Below are 20,399 nucleotides of genomic sequence, written 5' to 3'. Positions count from 1 at the left end.
GACTATAGATGCTGGAGAGGATGTGGAGAAATGGGAACCCTCTTGCACTGTTGGTGGGAATGCAAATTGGTGCAGCCACTCTGGAAAACAGTGTGGAGGTTCCTCAAAAAACTAAAAATAGACCTAACCTATGACCCAGTAGTAGCACTGCTAGGAATTTACCCAAAGGATACAGGAGTACTGATGCATAGGGGCACTTGTACCCCAATGTTTATAGCAGCACTCTCAACAATAGCCAAATTATGGAAAGAGCCTAAATGTCCATCAACTGATGAATGGATAAAGAAATTGTGATTTATATACACAATGGAGTACTACGTGGAAATGAGAAAGAATGAAATATGGCCCTTTGTAGCAACGTGGATGGAACTGGAGAGTGTGATGCTAAGTGAAATAAGCCATACAGAGAAAGACAGACACCATATGTTTTCACTCTTATGTGGATCCTGAGAAACTTAACAGAAACCCATGGGGGAGGGGAGGAAAAAAAAAAAGAGGTTAGAGTGGGAGAGAGCCAAAGCATAAGAGACTCTTAAAAACTGAGAACAAACTGAGGGTTGGTGGGGGTGGGAGGGAGGGGAGGGTGGGTGATGGGTATTGAGGAGGGCACCTTTTGGGATGAGCACTGGGTGTTGTATGGAAACCAATTTGACAATAAATTTCATATATTGAAATTAATTAATTAATTAATTAATTAAATCAAATAGAGATCAAGGGACAAAAAAAAAAAAAGGAAGAAAGAAAAAGAAAAAAAAGAACCACCTTCCTTAGCATTCCAGGCCCAGACACCCAACAGAAAACCCTGACTGTCTGTTGATGGAAGGATGGATGCAAACAAGTGGGATAATTAAATGCCTCTCTGGGTGAGCCTTTCTGACGGTGTACAAGATCTGTGTGGAGTCATAACCTACACATGCATACATACTGGTTAGGTCATGGAGAAGGATGTGGCCCAAGACAAGCCCCCCTTCATCACTACTGATTCAGGGAAGAGTGAATTTGTTTGATGAAATTGATCAGCATCTTTTAACCCCTAATCTCAGAGGTCAGGGCTCAAGAATAGGCACATTACCCAGGCTCAGCCAGTTTTGTTCAGTTCTAACATTTGTGCATAAACCACCAAGGAAAAGGCTGTGTTTCCTAAGGACTAGTGAAATTTGAGACACAAATCTGGAACTGCCTACTGCCTGTTGACACAAGGGAGCAGACTCTCTGAGACTTGACAACATAAGTAACAGCAGAGCAGGAGAAGGAGAACCAAGGGTTGAGTCTTGGCTGCAAAAGTTGAGCCCCTAAGTGCTCTCTTTTCTGAGAATCCAGTAACATATAATCTCTGCATCTTCCAGAGTGCTGAGTATGGAAAGAAGTACAGAATAAATAACCTCAGAGCAATGTGGCCTTCTGGATTTTTCCACTAGAGGAGGCGCACAGCCTGGGGCTCATTCTCCACAAGAGGCACTTGCAGATGAGGTGTCAGTGCAAATGACACTCAGCTGAATGCACATTCCTCCTCCCTCCTTCCTTGCAGTCCTATCCTCTCATTGAAACACACATACAGGCAACAAAACCACCTGTCAAACATGCAGCCTAGACTGCTTGTGCAAAGGCTAGTGAAGGCAAGCTCAAGCTTCATCTCACTCTCTCTGTTTTTCCTTTATAGACAACTTAGATGGTTTTTTTTTTTTCAGTGAAAACCTTTGACATCCATTTATATGCTTGCTCAAAAGATGAAGACTTTGGACCTTAAGAACACAATAAAATCCTTCAGGGTCTCCCCAGCAACCTGAAACCACCAAGCTCAAGCCTTGTGATGGCAAGGCCTCCTTGAGATTAGCCCGACTCTGCTTGTGGTCACTGTGTTTCTGATATCCCATTTTTGTGACAGTCCACTGGTTTCTCAGTGCATTCAGAGTATATGGCACTACCAAGAGTAACAGGAAGGGCAGTGGTGGCTCTGCACATGACAGAGAAGGGCATGACAGACTGACACCAGTCTGCTGTGCACAGAACAGACTTAGGGTGGTGACAGAGGAAGCAGGGAGCCTGGTTGGGGGACATGCCACACTACAGGTGATACTGGCTTGATCCAGGTGGTGTGGGAGGCAGACCAATGCTCCCCACACCCACTGCAAAGAAGCCCATGCCTTAATCCTCAGGACCTGTGGTTATGTCATCATGTTATCCTGTATGGCAAAGGTGACTTTGCAGAAGTAATTCATGTTATGGACCCTAAGAAAGGGTGACTATCCAGGACCCTAGATTCTCTAGGTGGACCCATTGAATCACATGAACCCTTAAAAACAGAAAATTTTCTCCAGCTGAAAGCAGAAAAGAAGCCTCAAAGGGAGAATCAGAGATATTCCAGTGGCTCAGAGAGAACCCGAGGAGGGGTGGGGGTGGTAGAATAAATGGGGTGGGGAGAGTCAGAGAGATCACAGTGGGGTCTAAAGGATCCCAGGAAAGATCTGAAAGGGGAGGGAGGTATTCCCACCATGAGCAGGATTCCACACATTGTTGCTAACTCTGAGATTTGGGCCCAAGTTCCAGAATGAAGAGGCCTTCTGGAGCTAAGGGCAGCCCAGCTTACAACCAGCAAGGGATGGGGACTCAGTCTTAGAGCTGCAAGGAACTGGATCCTGGCAACAATCTGAGTGAGCTCAGAAGAAGACCCATCCCAGAGCTACCAGAAGGGAGCACAGCCTGCAGACACCTTAATCTTGGCTTCATGAGACTCTAAGCAGAGATCCATCTGAGCCACCCTTACCTGGAAGATAAGAAATATGAGATAATAAATCCCCTAAGTTTTTCTGTGTGTTACAGTAGTGATAGAAAGCTCATTCAGATGATTCCAGGATTCCAGGACCACTCTGAAGACCTCTTGTGTTTCAGACATCTGCTAGAACTGAGTCTATTTCCATGTCAATTCTGACATCTGTCTCTACTCCTCTCCCTGATTTCCATTAGCTTCTTGCTAATTTCCCAATCCTAGACAGCTCTCCCTTCCATCCCAGTAGGCCACTCTCTGTGGAAAAATCAGCTCATACCCTCTTGGGGCTCAGGGAGTACATGTTCTTGGGGAGACAGGACAGACATACCACGTAGGAGATGCATAGCAGGCATGAGATCACAGAGGCCGAGAGAAATGTTCAGAGGGCCAAGTTCACCAGGCCGTGGCCAGATAGTAGTGCTGCCCTGAAGAAGAGGAGATTTAGGAGGCAGCAAGGAGAATGAGAAGGAAGAACCAGCTTCAACAAGAGCTGGATGTGGGGTGAGCTGTACTGGAGAAGTATTTGAGAGGGACAAGACCAGATGTCTTCTCAGTGTCTACTCAGGATCAAAAGCATTCTAAAGGCTTGGAGTCTCATCTTCATCATGATCTCTGAGGTTCCCAGTGTCCCCATGAAGAAACAGGCACAGAAAAGCAACATGCTGAAATGTCGGGGCTGACAAGTGAAAAGCCCAGGACTAGAACCAGCTGTTTTGATTCCAGAGAAGGATCAGAGAAGGCAAGATTCAGTCTGCATGACATATACCCGAGGCCTTTCTGTAGAAAGTCATGCAAAGCATCTGAAGGTCTTGAGCAGGTGGTGAAATACAAATTCCACATCAATTACGGCTTTAGACAGCCTCCTCTTGGTGTGTCACACTGACATATCCCATCATCCTGACAGCCAGCTGGCTCCTGCTCTGGGTGAGGAGACCCACCAATGAGATTCCACACCCTGGCAAGCCATCCTGTCCTGCAAATGTTTCCATGTCTACCAAGGTTGTCCCCACAGGGAAGCCCATGATCCTCAGAAGACCCTGCCTACCAGTCTCCATTGCAGGGCACACACCTCAGTGCCTGGACGGTACCTGCCCTGCCATTCCCAAACACTGCTACTCCAGGACTTAACATGGAGACCTCTGCTTCTGGATTTTATGGAGTTTAAACACATGATCCAGGGGCACATTCAGCAACCTGTGTGAGCTCCAAAACTAAAAAGCAATACTTTTCTTCTCTCCTGTTAATGATTCATAATTGAAAAAATACCCCTTTTTTCCAGTTAAGATGGCATTCCCTAGATCAATAGCATCTCATCATACTGGAGTTGGTATGAATTCCTCAACTGCAATGTGCCACTTGCCAAAAAAATGAAAGTCCCTCATGTTGCCAAGGTGCACTGGCTCAGTAGGTAAATTTGTTCCTGAACAATTCCAGATTTGGGGAATGGAAGGGAAGGGAAAGGACAGCAGCTTGGTCTTCTGGCTGCATGACAACTTGGGCAGGAAGAGTAGGGCTGGGTGGGGACAGAGAGGTAAAGTGAAGAGCCCCATGATTCAAACTCTTTCCTTAGAGGGAAGATGAGACAGAGAAATGAGCAAGGGCTGGGCTGATTTCTCTCATGTATAGCAGTTGCTCAGCTTTTGTACATTTCACTCCTATCCACCTTTTTAGGAATGTAGCACGGATGGCACAATGGGGATTGCTATTCCCCAAAAGCCCTTTTTGCACTGGGATATGTCTTCACACCCTGGCCTCATTCCCCCAGACCTGCCTTTCAGTCATCCCTTTGCATTCAGCCTCCTTAATGCCTTGTAAACTGGAAGGTGGTACATTAATTTATTAAATTTCTTTTAAGAATGCTTTCAACTATGGGTAACAGAAAACCTAGCTAACACTGGTTTACATACAAAGGGAAATAATCTCCTCCCTTGTAACAAGAAGGCTTGGGGCAGAGGTCTGGAGAATCAGTTCAGTGTCTCTTAAGTAATGTCAGAGGCAGGTCTTCATAATTCTCTTGGCCTCTCCCTCCCATCACAGATGGTTTTATGGTTGTTATATCTAAGGTTGGAAGCATGAAGAGGAACTGATACCAATGCATTTTTATCAGAAGGGCAAAATCTATGTCAACAGGCTCCAAAACAGGTTTCCCTCATGTCTTATTGGTCATCAAAATGAGACAAGCAGAGTAGATGAGCTACCAGAGCAACTATTACAGTAGAGGGACACAACAGAGAAGAGAGTGGGAGCAGTGTTGGGTCAGCCAGACCATAGGTCCTGCACAAACATTGGAAATAGAGTATATCAGTGGGCATAGTGGAAAGAATGCTAGATTTGGTTCTGAAGACCTCCATCAAAATCCAAATCTGCTAAGCTGTATAACCATGAGTAGTCACTGACCAGCTCTGTTATATTGATTAAAATGGTTTGGGTTGTAAGGAAAGGAAGATGCAAAACAGGAAGGTGTTGGTAATATAGGTGTTATGACAGGGAGTCAAAAGTGGAGCAAATCAGGACTCATTGTTTGTTTCAGAGCTCATTTGCATTGTCCAGGACCAGTTATCTCCACCTGTGTGCTCTGCCACTCATCAACACTGTCTTGGCCCCACACTCAGGCTGGAAATGACTCCAGGTATCTCATTACCACATGACAGGGGACAGTATCCAGAGAAAGAAGTAGGACCAGTCTCTTGCCTACGGTTTGTTCTCAGGATCAGGGAAATCATTAACAGGATCCCCTCTATACCCACAGAATAACTCCCTCATGTCTCCTTGACTCAAATGTCTTTGACACAGAGCAAGAATCCACCTGGCTGTCTCTGACTCACATTACTGGGGAAGAAATGTAGGGGAGACATGTGAATAAAATGAGGACAGTCACCACTTTTCCTGGGCATCTCATAGGATAGTTGGGGTTCACATAAGGTTAAGAATGTGAGGATACTATTCAGATGCCATTGGTTGTTGCAGCAATTTAATAAGATGCTAACAGACTTTTGATGGTATTCCATGTATGGCATGGGTTCCATGTGGTAGAGAGAAAGAGGTCCTAGGTGTCACTACTGTGGATTCCAAGTTCTTAGATTTAGTAGTTGTATGACATTGGGCAAGTTTCTAAGCCTCTTTGAGTTCTAAAATTTCACAAAGATGGCATTTGTATGTATACACTCATGTAATGCTTTTACTCTGGAAAATTTGCTTCTATTATTTCTTGGATAAATTCCTTCTTTCATTTCATTCTGTCCTTCCTGAGATTTTTCTAGAAGTTAAATATGGGATTTCCCATAATGAACTTTTATGTGTATTATTTTTCTTCTGTAATTTATTCTTTGACTTTTGCCTCTAGAATCTGGGCTATTTGTTTGATTTTATTTCTGTCAGCCTACCTATGTTTATTTCGCTTAGTAATTATGGATTTAATCAATTTTTCCTCTGGCTTTTCCCTTTTTTTATTCTTGTAATTGAGGTTTTATTTTGAGGTAATTTTATCTTCATATGAAGTTGTAAGGAATAATATAAAGAGATCCCATGTACCATTTACCAGTTTTCCTCAATGGTAATAGAATTCAAAACCATAGTACTATGTCACAATCAGAATACTGACATTGATACACTCAATATACAGAAAATTTTCATCAACACAATGATCTCTCCTGTTACCCTTTTATAGCCATACCCACTTCCTTCCACCTTGCCCTGTACTTAACTCCTCACCACCACTAATCTATAACTTTGGATTCTTCATTCTATAACTTTATAATTTCAAGAATATCATATAAATGGAAACAAGGAGTCTGTAACCTTTGAGATTTACTGTTTTCACTCTACATAATTCCCTGAGGATTCATCAAGGTTGCCATGTATGTCAATATTTCATTTCTTTTTATTGTTGAGTAGCATTCCATGGTAGGGATGTAACACAGTTTATTGAAGTACATCTGGTTTGTTTCTACTTTTTAGGTATCACAAACAAAGCTTCCATAAACTTCCATAAACTTCCAAGCTATAAATGTAGCTTCCTACATTTATATGTAGGTTTTGGGTGAATATAAATTTTCATTTCTCTAGAATAAATGTCCAGGAGTGCAATTGCTGGGTTTTATGATAGTTTCAAGGTTTAGTTTTTTTAAGACATTGCCAAACTATTCTCCAGAGAGATGGTACCATTATATAGCCCCAATGATAATGTATAAGTGTTAAAGTTTCCCCACATACTTGTCAATATTTGGTGTTGTTACTATTTTTTATTTTAGCCATTCTTATAGGTATGTGATGATATCTTATTATAGTTTTAATTTACATTTCTCTAATGGCTGATAACATTACACATCCTTAAAAATGGTAAAAAATGTCAATTGTATGCCGTATACATTTTTCCACATTTTTTCAAAAAAGTAATTCCAAACCCTGAGTCAATGAGAGAGGGTCCCTGACAGAGTAAGTGTAGAGTTAACACTCAGTACAACTGGGCATCTGCAATCAAGGAACAAGTATCATTCAATGACTAGAGCTACTAGGGTACAAAGATTCCAAGGCTTAATATATTTATGATTCATTACAGCTGTGTTCCTGCTTTAAGAGGGAGCTCAGTCAACAAATGTTTATTGATATTTTAGGTTAATAGCCATATAAATGGTCCATGTTAAATTCTGTCCTTGATAATCCCATCCACATTCCTTCTACACGTTCTGGGGAATCAGCACTACCTAGAGGCTTCTCACTGCTTGAGACCTAGCTCAAAACTTTCTTCTCTGGAGAACCTTTTCTGACTTTCTCTCTAGTCTGTCTGTCTCTCTCTCTCTCTCTCTCTCTCTCTCTCTCTCCTCTCTCTCTCTCTCTCTCTCTTTCTCTCTCTCTCACTCTCTCTCTCTGATGCTCCCTCAGCACTCTATGCATGCTGCCATTAGAAGACATATCTGTTTAAGGTGTTACCTTAGCTTAGGTGACCATCTCCCCAGTCAAGACCACAGTGTCAGGTTATAGCAGAGGCTCAGGAAGGTTTCATGAACAAATTCCCACAGAAAGGACACATTTCCAGGTTACTCTGGTTCTGTTTCTATCACTGATGTTAAATGTAGCTGTGAACACAATTATTGCTTTTCCTGGGGTTAATGCTTAAATGGGGGCATTTTAACAGGTGTGTAGTCTCATAAGAACTTGAGATCTCAGCTGCTGAATTAGGTGAATTGGCTGTCTCCAGAAATCATAGCACTTCATTGAAGAACATTAATCCCCCTTTGTAAACAAAGAGATAAAATAAATTGAAAGTTATTGATTTAATAGTCACAGATCTATCAAAGAACAAAGCACACTGGATTATCTAAGCATGCTTGGATAAGAGAATAAAAAGTTAAAATGTATCTTGTGTGTTTATATAAGATTCTTCAAAATCCTCTTTTGTTCCCAAAGGTGATTAGGCCTCCTGAATACGAGAAGGACTCTAATACAGCTCCCTCAAAAGATTATCAAAGCCCTTCTGTTTGCTTATCAGAGGTCAGTCTCTACTGACACTTTCTCTAATTCACCTTTCAATTTCTCCAAAGGACAATACCCATTTCCAAAAAAGAAAAATCTTTAATCTTTCTTCTTACTCTTAGGTTAGAGTCTCTAGTTCTTTGCTTACCCACTCATCACTTCTTCCCTAACCCCTTACAGAGGGAATAAGACTGCAACTGAAGATGACTTCTGATTCAAAATGTTTCTAAATATAAACCACATCTGTGTGGGTACAGTGTGGATGCAGCATGGGAGCACATTTACTTTGAGATGTCAATAATGATTGTCCTCAGGTTGCCAAGTAGGAATGTCAGGAGAAGTTCTGCAGAGAGTAGGAAGTGACAGGCCTTGTAGAGAAACAAAACAGTTCTAGAATTGGCTCAAAGCTGAAGATGGGTTTCCACTCTGTAAATCATCCAGACTCTCCTTAATATACTTTCAATTTGGCATGTACTAACCATCACTTCACGCTCACTACAGCATTAGCAACTCCTTCCCTCCATGCATCAGTACCCCCTTACCTCCCAGGCAGGCGCCAAGGGCCAGGGCATACATGAGTGGTGGTGCAGGCAGGCTGACCTCAGGGTCTTGGCTGAGGTTCAGGAGTACAGGAATCTGTAGAGGAAAAGAACACTAAAATCATATCCATGGAAGCCCAGAAAAGCTTCCCATAGTGTGATTGACTTGCAAGATCCAAAGCATTTTTTTTCACAAACTATAAGAAGCATCGGATGTTCAAAAGGAAACCAAAGTAAACTTCAGAATCCACAAAACCTTGAGTTTGAGCCCACTGGTATGTTTTTGTTTACACCTATATGACCAGCTAACTGGTCCTCTTTTTCCTCAGTTACCCTGACTACTGTTGTGGATCTTAAATGGGGTACCATCCTATAGAACCTCCTACTGTGGCTGGGACCATAACTATAACCATCTAACTAGCATTTCTTAGACCTGCAGTGGACCAAGTCCTATACTAACCCCATGCACATATAATTTTATTTAATCCTCAAACATCCTTCTGGTGTATTTGTTATTCCTTCAATTGATAGATGAGGAAATCAAGGCATGGAGAGACCCATATCTTATAAGTGGCCAAACTGGAACCTGAACACAGTTCTCTGATTCCAAACTGGTAAAGTTGTGCTAAACCACTTCACACCAGTGCCCTCTGGGCAGTATTCCCAATCCTGTCTATGTTAATTATATGATAACAGTTATCATAATCAACAATCAGAAAGTAGAATTCTCTAGTCAATCATGCACATTTTGACAAAGATAAATTTCACATTATTGTAATCAAAGAAACATGTAGTAGTTCTAAAGTTTCTGTAACGAATTTGTGTCCCAACAGCATGCCCCCTTGTGGCTCTTGTTGCTAATGTAGGAGAAGGAACTGGGAGTAGGGGGTGAAGTGGAATGTAGCCATGAGGTCTGCTTCCAGTTCACTTAGGGGGAATGTCTATGATGTCACTGCTAGGCATCTAAAGGCAGCCCACGAGATGTTACAGAGGGACCCTTGGACCTGTTGCCTCAGAGCAGTTGCCTTGTGTAAATGTCTTTAAAGAGCTGGAGGAGGAGGGTTCCATTGGTAAACCATTCAAAAAGCATTTCCCAAAGTCACAAGCAGAAAGTTGAAACCAATGTGGAGACATATAAGTGACATGTGATTTCATTGCAGTAGAGAATCAGGGGACGGCAGAACCATGCTCTGGTAGATAACAGGTCACCTGATATCATAAAAAGTAATGCCTCATTGTTTATGTAGGAAGAGTGGATCACTCCCCTGTCTTTATCCCTGCAGTGGGACTTCATGTGTATGCTTCTGCAGTGACCCCTAGGGGGCAGATGGATCTACTTCCCCACCCCAACTGACACTGGGCTTGGCCCATGGCTTGCTTTACCAAAGATAGGTAAGTGGTCTAGAAAGAAGCATCTCACATTACTGCAAGCCTTTCCAGAGCTTCGTGTACAGCCATGAGAAGAGCATGCATTAGGAAATGCTACTGATCTATGGACTCGCCAGAAGGAAGACACATTTAGGGGGCCCCATGAGCCCCAGCAGAGCACTGACCAGAAGGCTGTAGTCAACCTGCAGACCTATTCACCTACTGTATACACTCCTCTCTCCTAGACTACTGCATACACTCCTACTGCACATCTTGCTCTGCCAGCCCTGCATATAGCTCTCCAGATTTGCCTTGTAAGGTCTGAGAAATAGCAATTACTGTTTGTTGGATCACAAAGGGCATTTTGAAAAGCTCACTTTTTCATTTTCAGTAGCCCCAAATATTTACTGGAAGAGAAATGAGTAACATCCTGGGAAATCTACTGATGCAAAAACAGAAACTCCTGACACAGGGGGCCCCTGAGCAGTCTTCACAGCATGTTTCACTCTTTGATTTTGTTGTCTCATAATGAACCCAAATGTTATAGATGCAGTCTCTAACTTGAAGTTTTGGTTCTTTGGAGGAGCAAGCAAAGGGCAGCTTCTCACAGCACTTGGGCATCTCTCCTCTGGAACTTTCCCTTACTTTCCCAAAGTGACTGATTTTTTTATGACACATTATGCCCATAGCTTACTCCCATCGTCACATATAACACACATCTTCTTCCTCCACCAGGTTGGGACCATATTCTCTTGTCCATATTCATTTCTGCCTTTTTTTTAAACATTTAAATTTTATTCTTTATTTTTTAAAACTTATCCAAATTAGTTAGCAAATAGTGAAACAATGATTTCAGGAGTAGATTCCTTAATGCCCCTTACCCATTTAGCCCATAGCCCCTCCCACAACCCCTCCAGTAACCCTCAGTTTGTTCTCCATATTTAAGAATCTCTTCTGTTTTTCCCCCTCCCCGTTTTTATATTATTTTTGTTTCCCTTCCCTTATGTTCATATGTTTTGTCTCTTAAAGTCCTCATAACAGTGAAGTCATATGATTTTTGTCTTTCTCTGACTGACTTCTTTCACTTAGCATAATAATACCCTCCAGTTCCATCCATGTAGTTGCAAATGGCAAGATTTCATTCCTTTTGATTTCTGAGTAATACCCGATTGTGTATATATACCACATCTTCTTTATCCATTCATCCATCGATGGACATTTGGGCTCTTTCCATACTTTGGCTACTGTTGATAGTGCTGCTATAAACATGGGGATGCATGTGTCCCTTCGAAACAGCACTCCTGCATCCCGTGGATAAATGCCTAGTAGTGCAATTGCTGGGTCATAGTGTAGCTCTATTTTTCATTTTTTTGAGGAACCTCCATACTGTTTTCCAGAGTGGCTGCACCAGCTTGCATTCCCACCAACAATGCAAAAGAGATCCTCTTTCTCTGAATCCTCGCCAACATCTGTTGTTGCCCGAGTTGTAAATGTTAGCCATTCTGACAGGTGTTAGGTGGTATCTCATTGTGGTTTTGATTTGTATTTCCCTGATGAGGAGTGATGTTGAACATTTTTTCATGTGTCAGTTGGCCATCTGGATGTCTTCTTTGGAGAAGTGTCTATTCATGTATTTTGCCCATTTCTTCACTGGATTATTTGTTTTTTGGGTGTTGAGTTTCATAAGGTCTTTGTAGATTTTGGATACTAACCCTTTATCTGATATGTCATTTGCAAATATCTTTTCCCATTCCCTTGGTTGCCTTTTAGTTTTGCTGATTATTTCCTTCATTGTGCAGAAGCTTTTTATTTTGATGAGGTCCCAGTAGTTCATTTTTGCTTTTGTTTCCCTTGCCTCCGGAGACATGTTGAGTAAGAAGTTGCTGTGGCCAAGATCAAAGAGGTTTTTGCGTGCTTTCTCCTCGAGGATTTTGTTGGCTTCCTGTCTCACATTAGGGTCTTTCATCCACTTTGAGTTTATTTTTGTGTATGGTGTAAGAAAGTGGTCCAGGTTCATTCTTCTGCATGTCGTTGTCCAGTTTTCCCAGCACCACTTGCAGAAGAGACTGTCTTTATTCCATTGGATATTCTTTCCTGCTTTGTCAAAGATTAGTTGCCCATACGTTTGTGGGTCCATTTCTGGGTTTTCTATTCTGTTCCTTTGATCTGAGTGTCTGTTCTTGTGCCAGTACCACACTGTCTTGATGATTACAGCTTTGTAGTATATAGCTTGAATTCTGGGATTGTGATGCCTCCTGCTTTGGTTTTCTTTTTCAAGATTGCTTTGGCTATTCAGGGTCTTTTCTGGTTCCTTAGAAATTTTAGGATTATTTGTTCTAGCTCTGTGAAGAATGCTGGTGTTACTTTGATAGGGGTCGTGTTAAATATGTAGATTGCTTTGGGTAGTATCAACATTTTAACAATATTTGTTCTTCCTATCCAGGAGCATGGAATCTTTTTCCATTTTTTCGTGTCTTCTTCAATTTATTTCATAAGCTTTCTATAGTTTTCAGTGTATAGATTTTTCACCTCTTTGGTTAGATTTATTCCTAGGTATTTTATGATTTTTGGTGCAATTGTAAATGGGATCGATTCCTTGATTTCTCTTTCTGTCACTTCATCATTGATGTATAGGGATGCAACTGATTTCTGTGCATTGATTTTATATCCTGAAACTTTGCTGAATTCATGAATCAGTTCTAGCAGTTTTTTGGTGGAATCTTTTGGGTTTTCCATATAGAATATCATGTCATCAGCAAAGAGTGAAAGTTTGACCTCCTTCTGGCTGATTTGGATGCCTTTTGTTTCTCTGTGTTGTCTGATTGTAGAGGCTAAGACTTCCAATACTATGTTGAATAATCGTGGCAAGAGTAGACATCACTGTCTTGTTCCTGACCTTAGAAAAACTGACAGCTTTCCCCCATTGAGGATGATATTAGCTTTGGGTTGCTCGTATATGGCTTGTATGATCTTGAGGTATGATCCTTCTATCCCTACTTTCTTGAGGGTTTTTATCAAGAAAAGATGCTGTAGCTTCTCAAATGCTTTTTTCACATCTATTGAGAGGATCATATGGTTCTTTTGTCCTTTCTTTTATTGATGTGATGAATCACATTAATTGTTTTGTGGATATTGAACCAACCCTGCATCCCAGGTATAAATCCCACTTGGTCATGGTGAATAATTTTTTTAATGTATTGTTGGATCCGGTTGGCTAATATCTTGTGCAGGATTTTTGCATCCATGTTCATCAGGGAAGTTGGTCTGTAGTTCTCCTTTTTAGTGGGGTCTCTCTCTGGTTTTGGAATCAGGGTAATGCTGGATTCATAGAAAGAGTTTGGAAGTTTTCCATCCATTTCTATTTTTTGGAACAGCTTCAAGAGAATAGGTGTTAACTCTTCCTTAAATGTTTGGTAGAATTCCTCTGGAAAGCCATCTGGCTCTGGACTCTTGTTTTTTGGCAGCTTTTTGATTACTAATTCGATTTCCTTACTTGTTTTGGGTCTGCTCAAATTTTGTATTTCTTCCTGTTTCAGTTTTGATAGAGTATATGTTTCTAGGAATTTGTTCATTTCTTCCAGATTGCCCATTTTGTTGGCATATATGATCATAATATTCTCTTATTATTGTTTTTATTTCTGTTGTGTTGGTTGTGATTTCTCCTCTTTCATTCTTGATTTTACTTATTTGGGTCCTTTCCTTTTTCTTCTTGATCAAACTGGTTAGTGGGTTATCAACAATTGTTAATTCTTTCAAAGAACCAGCTTCTGTTTTCATTGATCTGTTCTACTGTTTTTTGGTTTCAATAGCATTAATTTCTGCTCTAATCTTTATTATTTCCTGTCTTCTGCTGGTTTGGGGTTTTATTTGCTGTTCTTTTTCCAGCTCTTTAAGGCGTAAGTTTAGGTTATGTGTCTGAGATCTTTCTTCCTTCTTTAGGAAGGCCTGGATTGCTATACACTTTCCTCTTATGACCGCCTTTGCTGCATCCCAGAGGTTTTGTGTTGTGGTGCTATCATTTTCATTGACTTCCATACACTTTTTAATTTCTTCTTTAACTGCTTGGTTAGCCCATTCATTCTTAGTAGGATGTTCTTCAGTCTCCATATATTTGTTACCTTTCCAAATATTTTCTTGTGGTTGATTTCGAGTTTCATAGCATTGTGGTCTGAAAATATGCACAGTATGATCTCAATCTTTTTGTACTTACTTAAGGCTGATTTGTGGACACCATCACTTCTAATTTCACTTTCTATCACTCTTTCTTTGCCCACTTAGCTCCAATCACACTGGCCTCCTTCGCTTTCCTTGGACACATCAAGCAAGCTTCTGCTTCTGAGTCTTTCTACTTTCGATTCCTTCTGCCAGAGACTCTTCACACAGATCATTAGGAGCTTGGTCTTGCTTCCTCACTTATATTCTTAAAATATTACCTTCTCCGTAATAAATTGATTGCCAGCCATCTCCTTTTTACTTATTTTTTTTTCCCATAGCACTTAATACCTAACATTGTGTTATGTTACTTGTTTTGAACTGGTTAGTTGTTTAGTGTTTAATTTTAAATAAATGTACATGTTCATATAGGTTAAAGTTTTAAGTCAGTCTAGAATTCTTATTTAAAAACAGCACTTTTATATAACCTTAATTTCCTCTTTTTCTCATGGAAAACCTTTTTCATCATTTGATGCTTTCTAATTTTATTTTTTGTCTTCTGAGTGGTACTGTCTGTGTTTCTGCTCCTTCTCTGGCTGTGTCCTCTTTTGCCTGAGTTCTAGCGTCTTTCTATTTGTTTCCTCTTTGGAGAGGCAATGGCTTCCTTAAATTGACACATTTGGTGCCGGATTTCATAAGGGATATCGGTCTATAGTTTTCTTGTAGTGTTTTTACCTGGTTTTAGTAATGCTGACTTCATAGAATAAGTAAGTATTGCATTCTCTTCAGGTTTGGGGATAGTTTGAGAAGGACTGGTGTTATATTTTCTTTAAAAGTTTTTAATTTAAATCATAAAGCATTTATTAAATGTTTCACATGTTTTGTAAAACTCACCAGTTTGGAAGTGTTCCCTCCTCTTTAATATTTTGGAAGGCTTTGAGAAGGATTGACATTAATCATTCTTGACATTTTTGGTAGAATTCACCGGTGAAGCTATCTGGTATTGGGTTTTTATTTTTTGGAAGATTTTTCATTACTGATTCTATTTCCATACTAGTTATGGTTCTATTCAAGTTTTCTATTTCTTTGTGATTCAGTCTTGGTAGCTTGCATGTTTCTAGGAATTTGTCCATATCTTCTCAGTTGCCTAATGTGTTGTAATATAACTGTTTGTAGTAGTCTCTTATGATCCTATGTACTTCAGTGGTATCAGTTGTAATGTTTCCTTTTTTGTTCCTGAGTCTTCTTTTTCTCTTAGTCTAGCTAGATTTGTTAATTTTATTTACCTTTTCAAAAAACTAGCTCTTAGTTTCATTGATGTATTCTATTGTTTTTCTAGTGTATTTCATTTATTTCTGCTCTAATCTTTTGTTATTCCCTCCCTTCTGCTAACTTTGGGCTTAGTTTGTTCTTTTAGTTCCTTGATTTGTAATGTTAGATTACTTATTTAAACTTATTTTTTCCTAATGTGGGCATTTATTGCTGTAAATTTCCCTCTTGGAACTGCTTTTTCTATCTCATACGTTTTAGTATGCTATGTTTCCATTTGTGTCAAGATGCTTATTTCCCTTTTGATTTCTTCTTTGACTTATTGGTTCTTCAGGGGCATGTAGTTTCATTCCACATATTTGTGAATTTTTCAGCTTTTCTTTTGTTATTGTTTTTAGTTTTATACTACTGTGACTGGAAAAGATGCTTGATATGATATCAATCTTCTTAATTTGTTAAGACTTGTTTTGTGACTTAATGTATGACCTACCTAGAGAACATTCGATTAGTGTTTGAGAAAAATGTGCATTTTGCTATTGAATGGAATGTTCTGTATATGTCTGTTAGGCACATTTGTTCTAAATTATAGTTCAGATCCAATATTTCCTTTTTGATGCTCTGTCTGAATGATCTTTCCATTTTTGAAAGTGGGGTCGTGAAGTCCACTATTAATACTATATTGTTGTCTAATTCTACCTTCACACCTGTTAATACTTGCTTAATATATTTATGTACTCTGATGTAGGGTGCACATATATTTACAATTGTTATAATCTCTTGTTGAATCAACTCCTTTAGCATTATATAACGACCTTCGTGTGTCTTTACAGTTTTGATTTAAGGTATATTTTGTCTGATACAACTATAACTACCCCTGTTCTCTTTGGTTTGCATTTGTATGGAGTATATTTTCCCATCACTTTGTTTTGATGTATGTCCTTGATGTTGAAGTGAGTCTCTTGTGGCAGCATATAGTTGGTCTTTTTTTTTTTAATCCATTTAGCCACTGTGGGTCTTTTGATTGGGGAATTTAGTCCATTTACATTTAAAGTAATTATTGATAGGGGTGCCTAGGTAGCTCAGTTGGTTGAGCATCTGATTGTTGACTTTGGCTTAGGTCATGATTTCATGGTTTGTGACTTTGAGTCCCATGTCAGCCTCCATGCTGAAGGTACAGAGCCTGCTTAAGATTCTCTCTCTCCTCTCTCTGCCTCTCCCTCAAAAATAAATAAATAAAATTTAAAAAATAAAGTAATTATTGAAATTGAATGACTTACTTTTGCCATCTTGTTAATTGTTTTCTCATTATTTTGTAGTTCCTTTTTCTCTCCCTTGTTGTCTGACTTTGTAAATTGATGGTTTTCTATAGTGTTCCACCTTCATTCTCTTCTCTTTATCATATGTATATCTACTATGATATCTGCTATATGGTTTTTGTATTGTGGTTACCCTAAGGCTTTCATAAACATCTTATAGTCACAATAATCTATTTTAAGCTCATAACAACTTAGCTTCATTTGCATATAAAAAGTCTATGCTTTTGCTCTTTCTTTCTTTCTTTCTTTCTTTCTTTCTTTCTTTCTTTCGAAAGGGCACAAGTGAGTGAGGGGCAGAGAGAGAGAGAGAGAGAAGTGGGGCTCATCCTAGGCAGGGCTCATGTTTTACTAGAAGTGGGGTTTGTTGTCACCTAAAGCAGGTCTTGAGCTAACCCAAGGCAGGGCTCATGCTCACCTGATGTGGGACTCAAGCTCATGAACAGTGAGATCATGACCAGAGCCAAAGTCAGATGCTTAATGACTGAGCCACCCAGGTAGACCCTATTTTATGTTTTTGATGTCACAGTATACATCTTTTAATCTTGTGTATCCATTAACAGATTGTTGTAGGTATATTTATTTTTAGTACTTTATCTTTTAACCTTTATACTAGAGTTAAGTGTTTCACATTCCACCATTATAGTATTAGAGTATTCTGAATTTGACTGTATACTTACATTTACCAGTCAGTTTTATACTTTAATTTGTATTTGTGTTATTAATAAGTATGTATGTTTTCATTTTAGCTTGAAGAACTTTGTTTAGCATTTCTCACAAGGCAAGTCTAATGGTGATGAATGTCCTTAGCATCTGTTTGTCTAGGGAAGTCTTTATTTTTCCTTAATTTCTGAAGGACTGCTTTGCTGGGTAAAATATTCTTGGTTGGCAGTCTTCTTCCTTCAACACTTTGAATATTCTCTTGTGGACTACAAGGTTTCTGCTGAGAAATCCACTCATCGCCTTATGGGTGTTCCTTTGTATGAGAGGAATTATTTTCTCTTGCTCATTTTACAATTCTTTGTCTTAATTTTAGGTACTTTAATAATACTGTGTCTAGAGAAGAGTTTTTTGTTTCTTTGGTAGAGTCATGTTTTCCTGATTCTTCATGATCCCTCTAGTCTTGAATAAATAGTCACCTCTTCCAGATTTAATGGACTGACTTATGTAAGGAAAGACCTTTACCTTTAGGTGAAGGCATGCTGGAGTGTGTTGTGACCTAGGTATAGTGGTTGAGGGTATGGAGTGTTGGGAAAATGTGACAGCTCTGTTCTGGGGTATATGGTAATGTTAGCTCAGCCTGCTGAAGTCCACAGCGTTGACACTGTGTGGTCCTTGGTGACTGTCATGGGTGGTCCACAGAGGCTACAAAGGCTGTTGTGATCCCCAGGAGTGCTTCCAGGTTCTGTGGTTAGGGGCCAGAGTTAGCAGAAGTGGTGGTCAGAGCTGATGATGAGCACATAATTCATTGCAGGGGGAAGCTGCAAGTGCCTTGTGGTGGCAAGGGCCATTTGCAAATATACACATAGTTGTGGGGGCCAGGAGAAGCATCAAGGGGTAGGGCCAACCGAGGTTACACTGCAGCTGCAGAGGCTCTGGTTGTCTGTGTGTACTACCATAGCTACTTGTTCTTGCCACAGGTGCATGATGGGAGGCTAGTTTTAGGAGATAGGCTAGGGGCATGCAGGTGTACAGCTGGAAGGGCTACCTGCAGGTGAGCCCAGTGGTGCAGACCACTGACAAGAGATAAGGCCAAATGTAGGCCTACAAGTTAGTATGGGGGCCTTGGCTACTGGTATGCACTCCTGTGACTACAGGATCTTGCCATGTGTGTGCATGTGGCAGTAGAAGTCAGTGACACATATCAGGCCAGCAATACATGAGTAGACAGCTGGAGGGGCTAGCCCTGAGCATATGCACAGGGGTGGGAGTCAGCTGTAGGGGTCTAGGCTTGTGTCTTGCACTTGCAGTTGCAGCAGCCTGGGCTGGCTACTGATGCAGGTCCTGGGCTATGGGTGGGGCTAGCAGAGAGGAAGTGAGGAGGGATTCAGGTGGCTGGTGTCAGGGAACACAAATACCTGTGGGGAACACAAATACCTGTGGTAAATCTTCAGGGGTCTGCGACAACCATTCTGGCCATTAGTGTCTTCAGGGGTCAAAGCTACCAGAGTCCTCTGCAGATCAGGTCACTATGAACTGCAGTCTGGCTTTCTGTGTAGCCGATACTGGTGGGTCCTGCTTTTCTTCCTTGTTCATAGCCATCTCTGTATGTCTCAGGTTTGCCAGGTTTCTGGGTGGGGTGAAATTCAAGTGGGTACTTTGTGTGGTGCCCTGAAAGGCTGGGTAAGTATGTTGCTTAATACACTTTCTTTCCTGGTGTGGGGACCTCATTCTAGCTAAGAAGTTACCTCTTGGAACTGAGCAGTGCTGGCTTGGCCAATGGATGACACAGGTAAAATTAAACTTTTTCCTTATCTTTCGTGTGGTTTTCTTAGGTTTTCTCAGGTTCCACTAACATTTCTTAAGTGGACCATAGTCTTATCTCAGAGCTGCTTTTGTTTGTGGATTGCTGTCTAATTGTTCATCTTTGAAAGGATACAGAGGCTGGGTCTTATAGTCCACCATCTTGGCAATGTGACTTTGATTATCTCTTTTATGAGATGAATTGTTCCTCTCTTGATGCTTTAAGTATTTTCTTTTTGTCTTTTGGATTTGATCATTTGACTATAAGCTGTCTTAGTGTAAGTCTCCTTGAGTTATCCTGCTTGTAGTTCATGGAGTTCCTTGGACATGTATATTCATGTATTTCCTCAGATTTGGAAAGTTTTTGGACAGTATTTCTTCAAATATTTTCTCTGCCTCTTTTTTTCTATCTTCTTCTGGGGCTACTATAATACATATATTGCTATGTTTGATGGTTCTTACAGTTTCACAGGCTCTCTTAATTTTTTTTCATTCACTTTTCCTTCTTCTCCTCAGACTTGATAATTTTGAACATCTTACCTTCAAGTTTGCTGACCCTTTCTTCTGCATGCTCAAATATGCTGTGAGTTCTTATGAGTTTTTATTTCAGTTATGGTAGTTTTCAGCTCCAGAATGTCTACTTCATTCCATTTATAATTTCATTTTTTAATAACTTTTATTTATTGATATTCTTATTTTATTTATGCAACATTTTCTTGATTTCTTTTTGTCCTTTGTCTATGATTTCCTTTTGTTCATTGAACACATTTAAGACAGGTGATTTAACATCTTTGACCAATAATTCTAATGTCTGGGTTTCTATCATTATTTTTAATTTCTTCAGCTGTGAATGGGCCGTATTTTCCTATTTATTTGTATAAGTTTTTTTGTTAAGAACTGGGAGTTTTGAGTATTATGTTGTAATAGCCCAGGAGATTTAATTCCCCCACTCCTCAGGGATTATTAAATGTCACTTATTGAGAAACTAGAACCATTAATTTCTGGCTTTTCCAATATTTTTTTGCACAGTGTGCATTTCTTATTGTGTGTGGCCAT

General features: G+C 40.1%; 1 protein-coding gene across 1 annotated transcript in view; it reads right to left on the bottom strand.

Annotated features, from left to right (window-relative positions):
* The window catches only part of OCA2 (OCA2 melanosomal transmembrane protein), a 559,846-nt gene that overhangs the window by 166,234 nt on the left and 373,213 nt on the right, over positions 1-20,399 (bottom strand). The window contains exon 22 of the mRNA XM_086711326.1: positions 8,782-8,875. Within this exon, the coding sequence (XP_086567452.1) occupies positions 8,782-8,875 (94 nt within the window). The remainder of the gene's footprint in view (positions 1-8,781; positions 8,876-20,399) is intronic.

This window comes from Puma concolor, chromosome B3 (genome assembly GCF_028749965.1).
Source record: "Puma concolor isolate L17-30 chromosome B3, mPumCon1.1.hap2, whole genome shotgun sequence".
NCBI lineage: Eukaryota > Metazoa > Chordata > Mammalia > Carnivora > Felidae > Puma > Puma concolor.
Note: the sequence above shows the minus strand (reverse complement) of the source record. Positions and strands in the feature narration are given on the sequence as shown.